At 40.4% G+C, this 20020-nt stretch overlaps 2 protein-coding genes across 5 annotated transcripts in view; both read left to right on the plus strand.

The window, feature by feature from the left end:
- Positions 1-931, plus strand: part of LOC133501025 (myelin basic protein-like) — a 56007-nt gene extending 55076 nt beyond the window's left edge. For both annotated transcript variants that reach the window (XM_061820403.1, XM_061820402.1), the window contains exon 5: positions 493-931. In XM_061820403.1, coding sequence (XP_061676387.1) covers positions 493-791 — 299 coding nt within the window. In that variant the 3' untranslated portion in view covers positions 792-931. The remainder of the gene's footprint in view (positions 1-492) is intronic.
- On the plus strand, positions 896-19442 carry LOC133501026 (myelin basic protein-like). Of its 3 annotated transcripts, XM_061820406.1 has the most exons (7): positions 896-1028; positions 12874-12978; positions 13109-13135; positions 13589-13618; positions 15090-15173; positions 15280-15298; positions 18265-19442. In XM_061820406.1, exons 1-6 carry the CDS (start codon positions 909-911, stop codon positions 15280-15282), a joined length of 369 nt encoding a protein of 122 aa, XP_061676390.1. In that variant the 5' UTR covers positions 896-908; the 3' UTR covers positions 15283-15298; positions 18265-19442. The 3 variants fall into 3 exon arrangements, with proteins under 3 accessions (XP_061676390.1, XP_061676388.1, XP_061676389.1); XM_061820404.1 differs by lacking the exon at positions 15280-15298; XM_061820405.1 differs by lacking the exons at positions 13589-13618; positions 15280-15298.
- Positions 19443-20020: the final 578 nt, after the last annotated feature.

Raw genomic sequence — 20020 nt, forward strand, 5'->3', positions numbered from 1 at the left:
TACAGTAGATAAAGCCACAGATAAAATTTCAGTCACTGGAACGCAGACCTGTGCAAAGTTTAAAAAAAAAAAAAAAAGTGAAACGATCACGTGTTTACCCGTTTCCTGGTTCATGGACTGAAGAGATTGTGGTTTAAGAAGAATTCCTATAACTGCATTTTCATCCAGATCCTCTGCTTAATGTCAATGATTTGTTTCTTCATTGTCCATGTTTTAGGATATCTGTTTTTTGGCCACTATATATAATATTCTATACGACTGTATGTGAACCTGTATGGAATTATAATGAAGAAAATGCTTAGCAACAATGGAACAGATCTCCAACCAGATCAATCAAGCAAGGTTCATTCTGGTTCATATGCCAACGTTTTGAACCTCTAGCCCAGTAGCAGGAAGGGTGCAGTGTGCTCAAAAGAGGCCATTGTGTTACTGTAGTGTGCTGTGTGCCATGCAGGCCCGAGACCATAAGTGATCCCTGTTGTTTCTGTGCAGGAATGGGTGAGACAGATGCAAACCAGAACAATGGCCTCATCTCGGAGAACCCGGCGGTGACTGACTCCACAGGCGCTGAGGGCCCCCACTCAGCTTGGACCTCCGCCAGCACAGCTGACCCTGACGCTGCCACGCCGCGCCCCCATCTGGCCCGCCTCTTCTCCCGAGATGCCCCGGGCCGAGAGGACAACACCTTCAAAGAGCGGCCCTCTGAATCGGACGAGTTGCAGACTATCCAGGAGCACAGCGGGGCGGCTTCAGAGTGTGGGTCGGAGAGCCCTGAACAGGACCTAGACTAGGCTAGCCTTTCCTCCCTCCAGCTCCCCTCTCAACTCACATCCATCCTCTGCTGTTCCAAAGAGAGACGTGAACCCACACTTTCGACAACTACACCAAAAATTACGACTCTCACAAGCATGGCATCGGCAAGCAGCTCCGCACAGGCCGCCTTTGGTTTGGGCCGCAGGAAGAAGAACCCTGGTGTTCTGGATCAGATTGGAAAATTCTTTGGAGGGGACAAGAAGAAGAAGAGCAAGGTGAGGGGGCAGAGAGGATTAACGTAAAAACTTCACTAGTATCTCAGTTCATTCAAACAATTCTCTTCCAAAACCAATTTCACTTCTGGCGGTTTAACAATTCTTGAAATAATTTAGTACAACGAATATCATCCTATAGGCTTGGGTATATTGGTTCAGTTTCAGTCTTTGGGTTGTGAATTTGAATGAAAATCACTTTTGGCTGGGGTTGTAAGGCTTTTAATGTATTATTAATACAAAGATTATGATTTTGAATCATTTACAGATATGTTTCTATGTTATCGTGTTTTTTGTTTGAATGGTACTAAAATCTGCGGTATTATTGTTTGGTTGAATTTAGTTAATGTTGTACAGGTGATATAATTGCAATGCTTCTGTTTATTTAAATGTTTTATGAACTGGATTTCAGCACCATCTTATTACAGGTTTGGTATGATTGGGAAAGATTTTGCCAATGTTATTTTTCTGCATTACTATTGTGTGTTTAAACTTTGATCTTTGGTGGGCATTTAAAGCTGAAGTGATAAATAATAGACATTAATTAAAGAGCATTATTGTTGCAGTCCAACCAAAGCAAATCAAGTTTAGTGGGCTGATTTTACATTTGTATTCAGGACATAACAAAAAAAAAACAAATTTGGTGAAGCACACTTTTTTTATTGGACGGCAATGATATACTGTAGTTACTAATTTAAAACAGACAGGTACAAAACTATTTGGACGATGAGTTGGTATAATTTTGTCTTTTGGTAACCCCATAATGGAACTAAAATACTCAATATATGACTGAATTGTAGATTTTCAAATTTCAGATTGTTTTTCACAAAAAATATGGCATTTATATTAATTTTTATGCGGGTTACCTCAATTTTTGAAGGCAAAAGTTGTTATGATTGTCACGGCAGCACTCTAGCCAGGTGGTTATGATGTCTGACTCGGAGTTCTGACATTTGAGCTCTTGAATATCAGCTCAGAGTTTGTATGTTCTTCCTATGGATACTGTCACGAACGAGACTCGAGGGCGGACCCAAATGCACGACTCCAGAGGCAAGCAGGCAGTACAGAGGAAGCCTTTATTCGTTCCAAGGTCGGTAATCAGTGAGTCAGTCCAAACAAGCAGAAGTAGCAGTTGCGGCAGGCTTACGAGGTTGGTCGGGAAACAGGCATGGGTCGGTACACGTCATGCATACGGTAGTGCGGGAACGAGGCATGAGAGGCAACGATCTGGCGAAGGACTAGTCGTCCCCCGGGTCCTATATATACTGGGTCTAATCAGTGGTCATGAGGCGCAGGTGTGCTCCTTCTGATTAGCTGGCCACGCCCAGCCCGGGCTGGAATCCAGGAGCATGACAGATACAGTACGTTGGTTTTCTTCAGGCACTTTTCATTGCTCCTAGATTCTATCCATTCATCCATTTTCTGAGCTGCTTATCCTCTCGAAGGTCGCGGGAGTGCTGGAGGCAGAGTTCACCCTGAACTGCTTGCCAGCCAATTGTAGGGCAAATTGGGATAGACAGCAGTCACACTCAAAATCACACCTTGGGTGCAAATTTAGAGTGTCCAATGAATGCACGTTTGTGGATGTAGAAGGAAACCGGAGTGCCCAGAGAAAACCCACGCAGGTATGGGGAGAACATGCAAACTCCACAGAGGCGGGGCCGGGACTTGAACCTCGGTCTTCAGAACTGTGAGGCCAACACTCTATAGCTGCACACCATGCCACCTCGTAGATTCTAAAAGTTAACCTCATTGAAGACTAAATTATAGATATAAAGTAAAAGGATTACTGTAAATGAAAAACACACCCACTTAACTCTTGTGGTTGGCTTGCCCACTCAGTTCATTGCACGCTGATCTTAACCAAACCGTTAAAAAAAAAAAAGACCTGCCCTAAAGGCATAATCATAAAACTCATTGTCCAAATATTTCTGTACTTTACTGTATTGTTATGCAACATTGGGGTTTGCATGGCTTTATGGAGTCTTGTGTTGTAAGGATCCCGTTTTGCCATCAGTTATTCATTATAGTGATGCAAGTGTATGTTTTGTGTAGTGGCTATCTTTATCGCTGCAGTACTTATCAGCATTGACTAGGTTTTAGTTCCAAGCACAATTGAACAATGTCTCCTCAGGCTTTTTGTAGTTTTGTGAAAATGTGGAGCCAGATGTTGGCTTCGTGATATGGGATTTTTTTTCGCGACTTATTTAGACACGATGACTTTGGAAAGACACGATGACTTTGGAAAGATAATAGGTAGATCTTCCATCCACCTTCTGAAATGTAAGCGGTGGCTAAGCGTTCTGCTAAACTGTCAAGGAGAGTAATTATTAGACATGTCAATGAATATTTTGTTCATCAGACATTCCTTTGCTTCGGCAAAATGTCAGGGAACACATTAACAAAACAACATGTTAAGCACTGTAGTATTTTTGCAGCAGTATTTGCATAATTTTATCATGAAAATCATATGCTGTATATTAAATGCTTTTACAGTGAAAAGAGTATATATAAATGCAATATATTGGCAAAAGTATTCGCTCTTCTGCCTTTAGTCATAGGATTTTAAGTGATAACCAGACAGTTTAATGTGATGTTGGTCTACCCTTTGCAATTGTAACAGCTTCAACTCTTGTGGGAAGCCTTTTAACAATATTTAGGAGTGAGTTGCTGAGAGTTTTTCCCCATTCATCAAGGAGCTAATTTGTGAGGTTGAGTGCAGGCCTCTGTGGAGGCTAGTCAAATTCTCTCAGCCATGTCTTTATGGACCTCGCTTTGCGCACCAGTGCACAGACATGTTGGAACAGAAAGGGGTAAAAGCTATTGGTATGCCGAAGCATTCTGACTTCCTTTCACTAGGGCTCAGGGGATAATATTTTGGAAATGTCCAACTTTGGCCCTTTTTGGTTCCAAAATGATAGGATATCAGTGCCCAAATCAAAGTTCATAAAAAGATGAGTGAGTTTGTGAATGAACTTGATTGGCTTACAAAATACTGACCTCAACGCCATTCAAAGCTTTTGGATGAATTAAATCCGAGAGTTCTCATCCAACATCAGTGTGTAACCTCACAAAAACACTTTTGGGAAAAATGCTCAAAGAAGCCCATAAAAAACATTCCTAACCCTCGTGGAAAACCTTCCCAGAAGAGATTGAATTGTTATAGCTACAGAGGATGGACCAATGTCATATTAAACCCTATGGATTGATGATGTCACTTAAACTCATATCTGCATCAAAGCAGGTTACTTTTGGCAGTATAAAGTAGATGTACTCACCAAGGGTTTGCCTTCATATAATTAGTGTTCACATTTCAAGAAACTAAGATGCAGTTAGCTCACCTCTGTTGCCTCAAGCCAAAAGGAACCAGCACTTTCTGCTGTAGACACTTCATACACATCAAGGATTCAGCAAGATTAGTATTTTTTCAAACTTTTTTTTCAGGGGTGGGGGGTAAAATGACTGCTCAAAGATGTTAAATCAGTCTTACATGCTGTCTGCTTAGGTCTTTTGCTGAATTTTAAAAATCCATGTTTAAATAATGCACACCACTTATTTCACTGGGGTCGCTGCCATACTGGAGCCTATCTTTGGGCGAAAGGCGGGGCCCGCCCCGAACTGGTCGCCAGCCAATCACAAGGCACATTTAAACAACTGATCACACTCACATTCATACCTACAGGCAATTTAGAGTCTTCAATTATGCTACAATGCATGTTTTGGGGGATGTGGGAGGAAACTGGAGTACCGGTAGAAAACCTACCCAGGCACGAGGAAATCATGCAAACACAGGCAAGGCTCAGCGGTTTTCTGCCATTCTGCTTTCTTGAATCTAGTTTAAAGCTAAAAGGAAGACTTTGTCGTTTTGAGCAGTGGTTACATTAATCAAGCTCTTACAAAGAAGCTCACTTTCACACCAAAATAAGACCACATTCTAACCCTAGTGTCTTGAATGGAGGAGGGAGCATGGGCACACTCTCCCTCCTTCACATCAGTCGCTCACCTCAGGTTCACATCCTTGACCTCTGAGTGTCAACTTTATAGTGGATACTTGAACTGTATTAGTTTGCTGTCAACTCTTTGATGTGACCAGTGAACTGTTCCTAATCTGATCCTGTTTTCAGCATTTGGATTTTTGCTTGATTAAAAATCTTTAACAACACCTTTTGCGCTTATTGTTTTGCTTTGCTTTCCAATTTATAAATACTTTCTCTGTTTATCCCAGAATATCTTACTTTTTGCCATATGTTCTAACAACTGACAAATAAGTAACTGTGCTGGCCCATTTTTAGGTAGCTTGCATTTTCTGCATGATTCCCCCATGTCAGAACAAGAAATATTGTTCGCAATTATGTAGCCCAAGATGACAAAGACAGACTATTGTTCCAATTAGGTAGGCATTCAGTTTTAATTTCACTTTTGAAAATGTGTTATTCCCACATTGTTTATACATTCTCCTTATGTGTGCTATGATCAATACAAATATGTCCATAAGAAGTATAAAAAAAATAGGTAATTTCTCATAACGCATGGTTGAAAATTGCTTCTGTTATTTGATTTCAGATATGAAAAAAACCCTTTAATTTTCAAATCTGTGTGCATCTCCATTTTGATCATTTCAACTCTATGGAATTTAAGAAGCCCTTGACATGACTTCACACACGTGGAATAGTTGTAGTGTATGAACAAAGTACCTGCGGGTCCGTATTAGATATGAGGATAAACAATGCATAACCTGCATTTAGAGAAGTGAATCTTTCTCACTCGAAATACAGCTGTTCATTTTGGCACTTCAACACCTCATTACTTTCTGAAAGGATATGAATGTAGTATTAAGACCAATCTGATAGATTAGAATTGTGCCTCTTGTTTGGACACAAAATCAACAACCTTCAAGCACTTTGAGACAAATTGACGAGGCCTGATTTACATTGCATGGCTCAAGTGACAAATATGATTCGGGTTTGTGTCAAACAAAGAAAAAAAAAAAAAAAGAGCAGGGAATCAGATATCTTCAGATTCGAATCAGGCCTTTTTCAAATGTGGATAAAAATCTGCTATGTATCAGAAAGCTTCCAGTGTGACTGCAACAAAAGCTAGAAGATCGGATATATATCTCGTGACTGAAGAAGTGACACAAACACATTACCAAACAGAGTATCCCCTGAACATCTAAGGTACAGTCACAGCATGAATCTGTATTTCCAAGCGAGGGTGTTATGGAACCCTACTGTGCTGTAAGAGATCTTCAGCAGAGCCATGAAATTATCATATTTGACCTAGTACTGTATGTCTAAAAATGATCAATTAATCATTGTTCTTCTGTCTGTGCCAGGGACATATAGTGCCGGGAAGGAAAAAAACATAAAGCAGGGCTCTTAAACTCAATTTACCTTGGGGCTGCTAGAGGCAGAATCTAGCTGAGGCTGCGCCGCAGCCTCCACACACATGGATGCGCGCGCAATTTATATTGGACATTTTTAAACTATCCTCTCTTCTCAAATGTGTTTTGCTATTTTTGAACACAAAAGATAAAGAAGGACACTGGTATGAACAACTTGTGTGCAAAACTACTAAAAAAAAAACTGTCCATGGGGGCACAGTTGTAAAGTGTTGGCCTCACACTTCTGAGGACCAGCATTCTAATCCTCACCCCTCCTGTGTTGAGTTTGCACGTTCTCCCCGTGCCTGTGTGGGTTTTCTCTGGACATTCTGGTTTCCTCCCACATCCCCAAAACATGCAACATTAACCCTTGAGAATCCAAGACATCCAAATCCTCTTTTAAAATTGTATGTACTAACTAAATTAATCAATGAGCATCAAAGTAACACAAAAACATCACATTTGGAAAAATTTAATAATTTACTTTTAGTTTTGGAAGAGGGTCCCTCTGAAACAAGGATAGGGGAATCCCCACCAGCAGTCACTATCAGGTGGACACATGTGAAACGATGGGCTTTAAGGGTAAAAAGGATAACTGTGGTCCGTTGCGTTTATACATTGGGCCCTTAATTACACTGGGTCATATGTGACCCCATGGATTCTCTTGGGTTAATTGGAGACTCTAAATAGCCCCTAGGTGTGAATGCGACTGTTGTCTTTCTCCGTGTGCCCTGCGATTGGCTGGCAACCAATTCAGGGTCTACCCTGCCTCCTCCCCGTTGACAGCTGGGATAGGTTCCAGCACTCTTTGCGACCCTCCTGAGGATAAGCGGCAAAGAAAATGGATGGATGGGTGGTATTATGAAGTGATATGGTGGCCTCTAACCTCAGAGGATGAACTTGTGATCATTAGGACTGCCCTTTCTCCTATGCTACAATACATAACTTGATCTTGAACCTGAATGCTGGATAGATTATAGAATTTCTAAGATTACCCTGTATTTGTAATGCCACTCTCTCAAAAAGAGAAAGTTGTACTTTTTCAAAACACATACAAAGTAGCTAGATAAAACCAATTACTAATTCAGGCATTGGTGTCAATCTCACTATTACCACAGGGCACATAGTAGTTATGTCGGTTTGCCAAAGAGAGTCAGTTAAAATTGTACACATTGGTTCTTAAAAAAAAAAAAAAAAAGTCTACACTAACCTTTTCATATGGCAGTTTTTTTTTTGGTGACATAAAACTGGGTTCAACATGAATGAATTAAAAACTATTTTCACAATTAATTTGAGCTATAACGACTACATTGAACAGTACAGGGAAGTAAAAATAACTGCGATAATGTGGTTGCAAAAGTGTGCACCTGTTTAATGACTAAGGAAATGTTTGGGTTAACAAATAACTAGTCACATTTAAACTCATTAAATTGGATTCAACCCACATCTGCCAGCTCTGTTAAACTCCAAATGAAGTTCAGCTATTCTAGTAGGCTTTTCCTGATGTGTTGTTTTCTTACAGAAGCCTTAAGGTATTGTGGTAACACTGATTGGTATCTGATTGGTATCTGTACATAACTACACCTATCCTTGACTACTTGAAGGCCCCAATTTCAGCTGAAGAAAAACAGCCCCAAAGCATGATTCTGTTACTACCACTTGTCGCTGTACGTGTGGTTTTATTTTGGAATTATGGGCATTTTTTTTTTTTGCACCATACATACCTTTTGAAATTGTGGCCAAAAGATTCAACCTTGGTTTCATGAGGCCACAACACATTTTCCTACATGAGTTTGGGAGTGTTTGTTTTCTTTGTAGGATCAAGCTTACCTCCCTACCACGTAGCCTAGACATATGATAAAAATGGTGAATTGACATCACATGTATTATATATCCGTTGGTTGCCAGAAATTTCTGTAGTTTTCATTGATTTACATGGAATATGTAATCCCATGGGACCTCTTTTGTGCCTTTCTCCATACTCAACCCATCTAATGCTTGGGAAATTTTCTGCAGACCCCTTGTACTGTAAGATGAAGTACAAATATGTCAGGAAAAGATTATGATAGGTGAAGTTTATTTGTGGTTAATCAGTAGTTTTTTTAAATGGTGGTGGATGTGTCCTGGCTCTGTTATGTGTGTGATTCTGAAAACAACAACATCCCCAGTTAGTGCACACTTAAAGTGGGACTGTCATCCCTATAAACATTCTAAAATAGATATTGTAATGACAAATACATATAACCGTATTCACTTCAATGTCTATACGAAAAAAAAAAGTGAGCAGAGAACGTTTCATCCATACACAAAGTTGCACAATTGAGTGTCCCTCGACATCCAAGTGGTCGCCACATTAGTCGCGTCCTCTGTCCTTGACGTCATCGTCACTTCCGCCGTCGAAAACCCGCAGTGCCTGCTACTATGGAAGCTGAACAACAGAGATATTCAGATTTTTCCATCACCCCTTCTGACACCGAAGCTCTTTTCGAAAAGGACAACACCACACAACCGAGTGAAGTTACCGGGGCAATATTACACTATTGTTTCGAGCCCTCAGGGCAATATTACACTATTGTTTAGTATTCAGTTGATATCCCATCACGGCCAAACCGCATTCCGTCTGATCCACTTCCGCTGCGGAGATGAGACATCGCAGCTCATCGCAACCGGCCAGTGTGGCTTATGACAGAGCCGAGCGGTGCTGCTTTAGGGGGGTGCTCACAGTTGAGCCGTGGCGCTTTATGCGCACACGCGACTGAGTAACGCATTGTTGGCTGGGTTCTTCAGAGCCGCCCCCAATGCACAGCCTTTGCAGAAGCTGTGACTGCCGAACGCGGCGCCTCATTTGACAGGTGATTCTGCCAGACGTTCCCAGCAGTCCCTCAGAATACATTTGGGCCTGCGAGGTCAGACCGACATCTTCCTTCATTATCAGAGCCAATTTACCAGTTCAGCAGTTGACAGCTTTGCCCCTATTTTCTCCCAACTGTCCAAGGCATGTGGCCATAAGTCTGATGACACTACCACAAAGTCGATCAACGAACTGCGACCTAGTGTGTCCTGTTGGCAAGTGCACAAGTGGACACCATTATGCTTGAACATGGTGTTCGTTACGGACAATCTGTGGTGAGCGCAGAAGTCCAATAACAGAGATGTGTCCCCATAGCTAGTTTCTGTAGCCGGGAATCGGATCGCCAAGGTCCTCACATTTGGCTATTGCCCAGCTCACACAGCATCCAACTCCTGTGGTTACTATTTTTATATGGTATACACTGTATTGATTTAGCACTTTTAGAACCCGCTTCCGCTTATCCAAGGTCAAGTCGTAGGGTTAATAACTTTAGTGCGAACTCCAGACTTTCCTCTCCCCAGCCACTTCATTCAGCTCTTCCAGATTGGGTCCCTGGGCGTTTCATGGCCAGCGGGGAGTCATAGTCTATCCAGGGCGTCCAGGTTCATCCTGAGGTCTCCTACTGGTGGGACAATCTCAGAGCACCTCACCAAGGAGGCTTCCAGGAGGCATCCTCAACAGATCCCCCAGGCAACTCATGTGGAGGAGCAGCGGTTCTACTCTGAGGCACCCCAGATGAGCAAGCTTCTCCCCCTACTTTTAGAAATTATTCAGTGATATATAAAGTCCCAAATAAACATTGTGTCTTTTGAAGAGTGTTAGCATGTTAGATTTTAGCAAAGTAAGTCCAGTTATTTTCTTGGCGTTTGTTGTCATTAATGTTAAAGTAGTTCTACATGGGAAGTCAAACATCTGACAAAACGTCACAGCAGTAGCAGGTTGCAGGAAAGACATTAAAGAAACAGAACAGAAATTCTATTCTCTAGTCTCTTCATGATATTTAAATACATCTTCAGCCTACTATAATAAGGTAACACTTTTAAGAAACCTGCAGTACATGCAAAGAAGAGACTCGCACACATCAAAGTCTGAGACTCTACAAAAACCACATCCTGAGAGGTTGCTCCATAGCCCTCCTTTGATCTCATCAAATTCCTATGACATGCAACATCCAGACAGCTCCATTTGGTGAAAATAACACATTTATGGAAGAGAACATCATAAAAAGATCACTTGCGGGGCTTGAAAAAAAGTGTGGATGCACTATTCAAATAAATGCACAATGAAAATGTGCATCAAAGAACCCCTTTATAAATCGTGATCATCTACTAATGTGTGGCCTATTCACCCTCTTCTTTGTTCCATACACCACATCTAATTACAAACATTACTGTCACATTAATGAGGTCAGAGAAAAGGAGGCCTGACGACCGTACGTCCCAGGTGGAAAAAGGTTTGGGTCTTTTTTTTCTCTCTTGAACCAGTAATGACGTGAGACCAAATGATTGTTTCCAGCTTTAATTCCTTCATAAAGCTCATTTATAATGTTAATTAACTGATCAAATGTAGTCTTAAGTCAATTACTGAATAACCATAATTTCTATAATGCATTTTCCCAAGTCCGCACTTTAAATACTATCCTCAAAAATGGTGTCCCTGCAGTATACAGTATAGTGTATTGTATATACCGTATATGTACTAGTGACAATATTTACAAAAAAAAAAAAAAACATCCTGGCTGATTCTGTAATCGGACATTGTCATTTTTCTAGGTCACTTGTTAAACGGGACCTGGGGGTCACATCCGGCACACCACAAAATTTTATGTAGCCAGTGAAACAAAATTATTTGAATCACCATGATTCAAAATCTGTATCTAAAATCTGAATACTTAAATTAAAAAATTTAAAATCTCATATGTAATGAATAATCATGTTAAGATACTGAAAGCATTTTTATTTTGCTGTTACCAAAGCCCTTTTTAAACTGAATTCATCAATGGTTGAACGGACTATTGTCCTTGACTTTTGTTTTCAATTATCCAGCCCTGCGACTGGCTGGCGACCAGTTCAGGGTGTAGTCTACCTTTTGCTCTAAGTTAGCTGGGTTTCGCTCTAGCACTCCCGTGTCCCTTGTGGTGATAAGCAGTTTGGAAAATGGATGGATAAATGAATGGTTTTAGTTATCATCAATTTGCTATATATATGTAATACAGTCTGTGATTGGCTGGCTCCTGCTCAAAAATAGCTGGGATAGGCTCCAACATGCTCACAACCCTCATTCAGGAAAAAAAATGTAAAAGCATTTAAGTTTTTGACATAAAAAAGACATATAGTGAAGAAATAAGTATTTGAACACCCTGCTATATTGCACGTTCTCCCACTTAGAAATCATGGAAGGGTCAAAATTTTCATTGTAGGTGCATGTCCACTGTGAGAGATAATCTAAAAAGAAAAATCCAGAAATCAGAATATATGATTTTTTTAATGATTTATTTGTGTGATACAGCTGCAAATAAATATTTGATCACCTGTCTACAGCTAGAATTCTGACTCTCAAAGACCTGTTAGTCCGCCTTTAAAAGTCCACCTCCACTCCATGTATTATCCTGAATCAGATGCACCTGTGTGAGGTCTGAGCCAAATAAAGACACCTGTTTTTCTGCACATGGGACAGGACGACTGCACTGTATTAAGGAGAGGATGACCGCGGCCATGTATTTTGAGATTTTGGGGAACAACCTCTTTTCCTCAGTCAGACCATTGAAGATGGGCCGTGGCTGGGTCGAAGCACACAGCCAGGAAAACGAAGGAGTGCCTCTATAAGAAGCATATCAAGTTTCTAGTGTGGCCAGCTCTCTGGTCTTGGCAATGTTACAAGTTTGAGTCTTACTGATTGTATGAGGTGGACAGGTGTCTACGCAGTTAATGACCTCACACAGGTGCATCTGATTCAGGATAATAGATGGAGTGGAGGTGGACTTTTAAAGGCGGACTAACACGTCTTTGAGGGTTAGAATTCGAGCTGATGGGCAGGTGTTCGAATACTTATTTGCAGAAATCGTTAAAAAAAATCATACATTCTGATTTCTGGATTTTTCTTTTTAGATTGTGTGTCTCACAGTGGACATGCACCTACGATGAAAATTTCAGACCCCTTCATGGTTTCTAAGTGGGAGAACTTGCAATATAGCAGGGTGTTCAAATACTTATTTTCTTCATTGTATGTATATATACACATATAGATTTGTGTGTGTGTCTCTGTGTGTGCGTGTGAGTGGCAACAATGGAAATATGAAATGCTTGTATTTTGATGAGAATAGCTTTTAGCAACATATTGAGAAAACAAACAATTGTGAGCTACTGGTTCTTAATTTTTGGAATGGTGAATCTAGTTTAACGTTTTAAATTCTGAATTATGAACTCATCTAGTTCATTTTTTGGAATCGTAAACTGAACTTTGAACTAGTTTGTGTCGAAAATGAGCTTTCCCAATACTGCCTGTGCCGAAATAAATTGAGTGTATCGCAATAGGTAGTAAGTAAGTCTTTTGTGACTTAGAGGAAAGTTTTGAGCAATTTATCATCTATTCACCCTTTTTATGTCTATTTTCAGGGGTCTTTCCGTGGGGCCCTGTCTCCCGTTCCTCAGAAAGCATCTGCCACGTCCCCTCGCAAGCGGGGGCCAGAGAATGCGGTTGTCCACTTCTTCCGTACCATCGTGAGTGAAGTGTGGCTTTGATGGCCTCTCATGAACTCATTTGAGGAGTTCTTCGCAAATTTGGTAGTGTGTGTGCCATCTCACTAACTCTATCCAAACTCTTCAATGTTTTTCATGAAATCCCTCTCAGGTTTCTCCTGCCCCCCCAAAGTCAAGGGTAAGTCTTCAAAACTCACTATAAGGAATGCATTTACACTAATTGAGCAACATTCATGTAAAAATGGGAGGAGCATGAGCAGGATTTTGTCATGTTTAATATCTCAATTTTGAAAGTAGAAAATTTGGACATTAATTAAGAAACAAGACTATGACCTCTTAAAGGTAGTAACTCTTCATACTACTTTTTTAAAAATCAGGCTTGTATGTTTGAGATAGCCGGGTGGACGGAGTCATTCTACTCTTTTGTGTTCTACTTTGTGTGTTTTAAAGTTAGCCTTGGCTTTGCTCTCCTCCTCTTCCTCCATCACTTTCTCCCTCCAATTGCCTTTTGTCATCCTCCCTTGCCACCCCGCATGACCTTGTGACTTCTTCCCTCCCCTCAGACAGACTGGCTTTTCTAACAGTTCCTTGTCCCTTTTACTTCCTGTCTCTTGTCTCTGGGCATGTCCAGTGGAGAGGACTAGCAGCCAAGATAGGTCTGGTAGGTGCTTTGATGACACCAAAAAACAAAGTGCTATCATGGCTCATTTAATCTGTAGCTCAGGCAAGGTCATCCTATCAAGCCTTTCATGCCTGATGCAGTCAATCTGTTTCTTTTTAGTCTACAGTACATCGACCACTTCAGCCATTCTGCCTCATTGACTTGCTGTCCATTTTTATTTTTAAAGGAATATCTTGACCATCTGCACCCACTTAACTAATGCATGTGTGCGTCCGAGTGTGTTTGTGTGTGCTAAGCGTAAACCACACATAGCTGGGAAAAAGAATATTCATTTGCATGGATGTCGTATGGAACTGAATGTCAGTTACACCTCCTAGAAATTGCAATTCTCTTGTATTGCATATTGAAAATGAGAAACGCTAATAGTGATCTGAAATGGCCATTGAACAAATTATCTGAGGGCCATAATGATGATAATCTATCACAGGATATGATTGCAACCCACACATAAATTTTGCCCAATTAGAGGCCCCTCCTAAGACATAAGAGCGACAGGTCACCAAAAGAGGATTTTTTTTCCTTTGCTCGTACAATACACACACATCCATGTGGGATGCCTGTCCATCCATCCGGTTAAATGTGTGTCGTGGGTATACGTGTACAGATTACCAGACATACATTCCTTTTTGATTTGTTTGGTCAGTTTTGGACCGATCCGGTTAGTGTCAACCCTGAGAATGTGCCTTTTGCAAATGGAACTGAAAATCATGAATAGGAAGAAGACTTGTTTTGTTGATGTGTGTTTAACGTGTTTTGATTTGCAAACAGTTCTGTGTTAAAATGTTGCCAAAATCAATTGCGACTATCTCATACGTGGGGTCAGGAAATGTACACAAAAGGAAATGTACTCGTGAGCTGATTAGTATTGTTTTTCTTTCTATTTCTGTCACGCGTTCGGTGTCAGCTGGAGGTCAGCGGATCCATTATCAAGAGACAATATACCAAACATTTGGCACTTGCTGTTCAGCATGTCTGCCTCACAATTTGGAGGTCCGGAACTCGAATTTCATCTTTTGTTTTTTTTCCCCACGTTAGTGGGGATTTTCTCCATGTAGCCTGGCTTCCTCTCACCTTTACAATACATGCATGGCAATTGAAAATTCTAAATTGTCCTGAGCGTGAATGTGAGCGAGCAAGTGAGTGAGTTCTGTCTATAACTGCGTGTTCCCTGCAATTGGCAAAACTTGCGTCTCGCCCAAAGTTAGCAAAATCGATACCTAATGAGAACCAGCAATATCGGGAATGTATGGACGTCTTTGAATTTCTAACAGTTCAACACCTTACAATGTTTTCCAGTTTCATTTTAAGTTTCTCCCTTCCATTCTTTAATGGCAGAAACAAACTTGTCTGAACCCCCATCCATCTTGTTTTCTCACCTTGTGTCTCGTTCTGAATTTGTACAGTGTAATCCTATCTCCCCCTGTCCTGAAATTCATTATCCTTGCCGCAGGGTGATCAGAAGTCGCAGGCTGCTAAAGCCAAGAGGTCCACCGGAGGGGACGGCAAAGGCTCCCTGACTAGGATCTTTAAAATGGTAAGGAAAAAAAAAAAAGGTTCTAAATTAGTTTCAAGAAACATCTCCTGTATATTCTCTTTCTCAGAGTCCAAAATTGTGTTTTTATCTTTTGTTTCTACCTCAGTGATGATAACAACAGAAGCGTGAGTAACTAACATGCTTGTATTCAAGGTTGAAAAGCTCCAAAAACATCCTAATTGCAATAAATCCACCGCATCTTTAAAACCCACAATTGATCAACATGCACAATACGTATATTATTTTGATCTTTAGTGCAAGTGCTTATCTAATACGAGTGGAGATGGCAGTTCCTTTTCTCATGGCAGGACCCTCATCTATAGGCAGTCATTTCAGATGATTGTTTTGTATCCTCAAATTCTTTTTGAAATGCATATTTCTTATTTGGTCCATGTGGTTAACCCCATCACAACAAGCACAAACTTCTGAAAACGTTGTGGACAAAGTGTAATGTGCTATGTATAACAAGTTTTGGCTTTATAAAGCTACTTTCGGAAGTTCTTTTTGTGAGCCACAGATCAACCACTATAACATATCCAACATGGGAAAGTGGCACCAAAAACAAAATTCCCATTTGATTGCATGATGTAGCAATGGACTACTCATAATACACGTCCTCTATGAATGAATGAATGAATGTGAGCCAATGAAAAATCAATGACGTCAATGTGTTTGTTTTTCGCTGGGTCATCTGAGATGACACGCTGTGGCGACCCCGAAAGGGACAAGCCGAAAGAAACTTACTTACTTATTCTGGGTTGCTTCTACATTCATTCATACATTACATTTGAGACCCCAAATTGCTCAAAGTGGTAAATATGAAGATAGTTGGTTCTTTCAACTGCAACTGACTCCTGCCCAGTTCAGGGTCTACCCGGCCTCTTGTTCAAAGCCATCTGAGGTAGGCTGCAGCCCACTTGTGACCCTAGAGAGTACAAATAGTATAGAAAATAGATAAATCTTGTGCATTTTTAATAAATTAATCAAAACAAATCCATAAAGCCACAAAAATGAGTGTTTGGGAGACGCAAATTTCATGCTGCAGCGCGGCTGAGTTTTAATTGGTTTGCAACTCTCTCTCTACCTTCGTTAGCTTAGTACATGAAAGGTGGAATGAAATTTCCCTGGTGGTTGCATTCTCATCTGTAGATGCAAAATTGTTGCAATCAAGCAACACGTGTAAACAGTGATGGGAAGCGTACAGTATAGAATGTTTCTAATTAGCACTGAGTCACATGCATCACACTTTCAATCTGTTTTGCGTTGGCAAATTGGAGAAACTACCGTCGGGTTATGATAGAATTTCATTAACTGTGGAATGTGCTCTGTATTTAGTTCTCGTTTCTATTTATAGTCGAACTTGTCAGTGTGTTTTTTTTTTTGTTTTGTTTTTTTCTTGCTGAAGAATAAGGAGTTAATAAGGTTAGTTTTTGTTACGGCTTCCTTGTTAATGAGAAACGTGTACCATATACCAGAGTATATATTCCATATTTTTGATTAAAAAAAAATAAAGTTGGGTGGGGCAAAAACACCTGATCTGAAACACTGTTGATAAAAAATAATAGGAACTACTGTACTTACTATTATAAGCTAGTTGATAAACTGAAACCTGATTTTCTTTGCAAATTCAACATGCCATGAAAAGGGATTGTTGAAGGGAAAAAATGTTATTCTCAGAGTGATTAGATCACAGAAGAAAGAGGAAAAAATATGCTACCTAATCAAACACAAACATAATAAATCAAGCAATATGTATTAACCAAGATTAAAATCAGTTATTGTCCATCTCCCAAAAGGAATAAAAATCCATTACAAAGACAAGTCTTCAAAATAACACATTTGGGGTTATCACATTTTTACTTGTTTTTTTTTTTTCCTATTAGAACTTTTCTTGTGATCTCATCATCACGTTTGCTTCTGAAAAAATGCCAAATAATCATTACATGCATTCAGCTATCTTCAGTAACACTCTATCCATCTTCTGTTTTTATTTATGCTACTGCCGTGGAGGAAAATGGCTGCTGAAACTTCGATCCCATCTAAATACTAACATCCATTGGCATCGATTGAAAATGAATAAAATGCTATTTGTATATTCCAGTCCCCCCCGTTAAAAGGGGCAGAAAAAATGTAACAAGAAAAATAGTATTTTACAGCACTCCATTGCACTTCCACACAGGAATAAACAAACCATTGTGGCCTTCAAAGAACAGACGTACTTACACAGTAAATTAGACACAAGTGACTTAAGGTACTAATTTGGTGACCTGTGAAGGTAATTGACTGTAAGGTTTGTCAGAGTACAGGGGGCTGCATACAAAAGCCCACCACTCTTTCTTGATTCAGATTCGCTTAACATTTTCAAAACCATGTATCATCTACCTTGTGCTAGTCGATCACATACACTTTTGACCACATAAATTCAAGTTTGGCAGCACAGTGGTGAAGCTGAAGAGCGTTGGCCTCACAGTTCTGAGGACCGGGGTTCAAATCCCGGCCCCGCCTGTGTGGAGTTTGCATGCTCTCCACATGCCTGCGTGGGTTTTCCCCAGGCACCCCGGTTTCCTCTCACATCCCAAAAACATACAACATTAATTGAACACTCTAAATTGCCCCTAGGTGTGATTGTGAGTGCAACCATTTGTCTCTATGTGCCCTGTGATTGGCTGGTGAGCAGTTCAGCGTGGACCACGCCTCTTGCCCAAAAACAGCTGGGATTGGGTCCGGCACTCCCGTGACCCTTGTGAGGATAAGAGGCTTGAAAATTAATTAAAGTCAATAAAAAATGCCAGACTCCCGATTAGGTTTTGAATATGGCTCCAGGAGAGTTTTGTTTGGGCTGTTACATATGCCTCTTTTTATCAGATGCTCATTGCATTGTGAGCAGGTGTGTTGTCATGGTGAAGCGGCAAGTTCAGTCCTGCCATAAGTGTCACCTCTTCTCGCTTACTGAATGAAGCAAACATCACAAGATCCCTGCGGACATGCTGGTCGATCACATGACACATTTCAAATGGGAAAACTGGTGGTTTGTGCACTGGGTATAAAGTACATATTTGAAATGTACTTTTATCATTCATGTGTTGCACAGGGAAGCCGCAGCTCTTCTCCAGCCAGACGTTGAAGTTCCAACATCCCCTTAGAAGAGGTCAAGGACAAGAATGAGTAATGCGGGCAAGGAGAGGAATAAAATGAAACCTTGTGATGCTTAAAACTCATTTGAATTTGATAACACGTAATATCGTTGAAGTATCATCTGTCATGTTGTCTTACCCTGCATTGGCTGGCAGATAGCCACACAATCTGTTACCTGCCTGCATCATTTCCTGAATGTGACCCTGAAGCTGCTTTCATGCATCCTGAATGACCCCCTGACCTCCTGCCATGGCTGTATATGTGCTTCAGTGTCTGTACTCGTGTCTGACGTCTCTAAAAAAAAAAAAAAACCTCAAATGTGCCTGAGCTGATCTGGACTGTAAGAGTAAAGTTCAAGTTCTGAACTTGCTTGTTGTTGCCACTTTTAACGTGTGTTCCAGGATCAGGCAGCTTCTGTCTTTCTTGTCCTGTCATGTCTTTCATATCCTTACACGCTCTCTGTGGCCATTAACAGGAATTTGTGTAGATTTTGTGGTAACCACACTTACATGACTGTAGACTAGAGCCATTTTGGTTCTAATGTTTGTTTTTTTCACTCCACCTCCCTGTGTCTGGTTAAGTGTGATGTCATAAATGTGATCTACATGTTTGTTATTTGAATGATTTTGGTTATCCTGTAGGTAGACATTCTCAACATTTGAAATATTTTCAGCAATGAGCAGTGAAGTGACACATACTCATCATTTCTCTTAACTGTAGCGATAACATCACATTGCAATTTACTCTGTGTGCTTGGCTGGTCTCTACGCGTGCAGTTACTGACTAAAAGTATGGTCAGCCTTGTCACAATTTCTGTTTTTGGCCTCTCTTCTTGCCTCCTTAAACCAACTGCTGTTTCATTTTTCTGGATTACTCAGACAAACAAACTATTTCAAAAAGGTGCTCTCTGACTAATTAAGTTGTGAAACATTTTCTGGTGCTTCTGTCCAACTACGTCAGGAAGAAATGAATTATTCCAGCTGAATTAAACTGCAGGTGTGTGCACCCATGTGTGAAAAATAAGACATCTACAACGTGTCTGAATCCACTTCCAATGCATCATTTAGACTGAATGTAAAGACCCTCCTGTTTAATAAATTGAATGGCCACTTTCCTGAAAACCAAAATAAAAAAGCCCTATCCTTTCCATAGTGTGCGATGCTTTATGTGAACCTGAAGGAAAGCAAAATAATTTGTCTTTTCAGCCAGCCAGACAAACATTTGATGATGTTTCCTCCTACATAAAACAAACATGACTCATTTCTAGCATGTAATTGAGACCAAGTGCTCTGATAGGCCACTATTCAGGTGGAGCTTGACGTTATGGTGAAAAGAGCACAGAAATACACAGTGAAGATGGAAGGAGCACTGGAGGGAATGAAACAAACAAAAAACCCTCAACCATTTATATACTATATTCATATTCCCTCAAAAAAAAAAACAGCAGACCTCTTTTTCCACCTGATAAAACATTAGGGCCGCAACAAACTTGTTTATACTGTAGAAGGACATTGCTGCTTTTAGAAAACGTTATACATCAGCAGTAGAGCCAACAGCAACTTGTATTAGCCTGATTGTTTATTTAGCTGCATATTTGAAACTATAACGTAAACAACTGTAGACCACCTTGATGGAATGGAATGTAAATCCATACATCTGGAGCCACCACAACAGTGTTATTATACAAGTGCTTCTGAGCTAGAGTCACTGAT

The sequence above is a fragment of the Syngnathoides biaculeatus genome, chromosome 5 (assembly GCF_019802595.1).
Source record: "Syngnathoides biaculeatus isolate LvHL_M chromosome 5, ASM1980259v1, whole genome shotgun sequence".
Taxonomy (NCBI): Eukaryota; Metazoa; Chordata; class Actinopteri; order Syngnathiformes; family Syngnathidae; genus Syngnathoides; species Syngnathoides biaculeatus.

Coding starts and splice junctions, on each gene's coding strand:
- LOC133501026 (XM_061820404.1), top strand. CDS start 909: ATGGCATCGGCAAGCAGCTCCGCACAGGCCGCCTTTGGTTTGGGCCGC. Junction 12,979..13,108: donor TCCACTTCTTCCGTACCATC/GTGAGTGAAGTG, acceptor AATCCCTCTCAG/GTTTCTCCTGCCCCCCCAAA. Junction 15,174..18,264: donor TGACTAGGATCTTTAAAATG/GTAAGGAAAAAA, acceptor TGTGTTGCACAG/GGAAGCCGCAGCTCTTCTCC.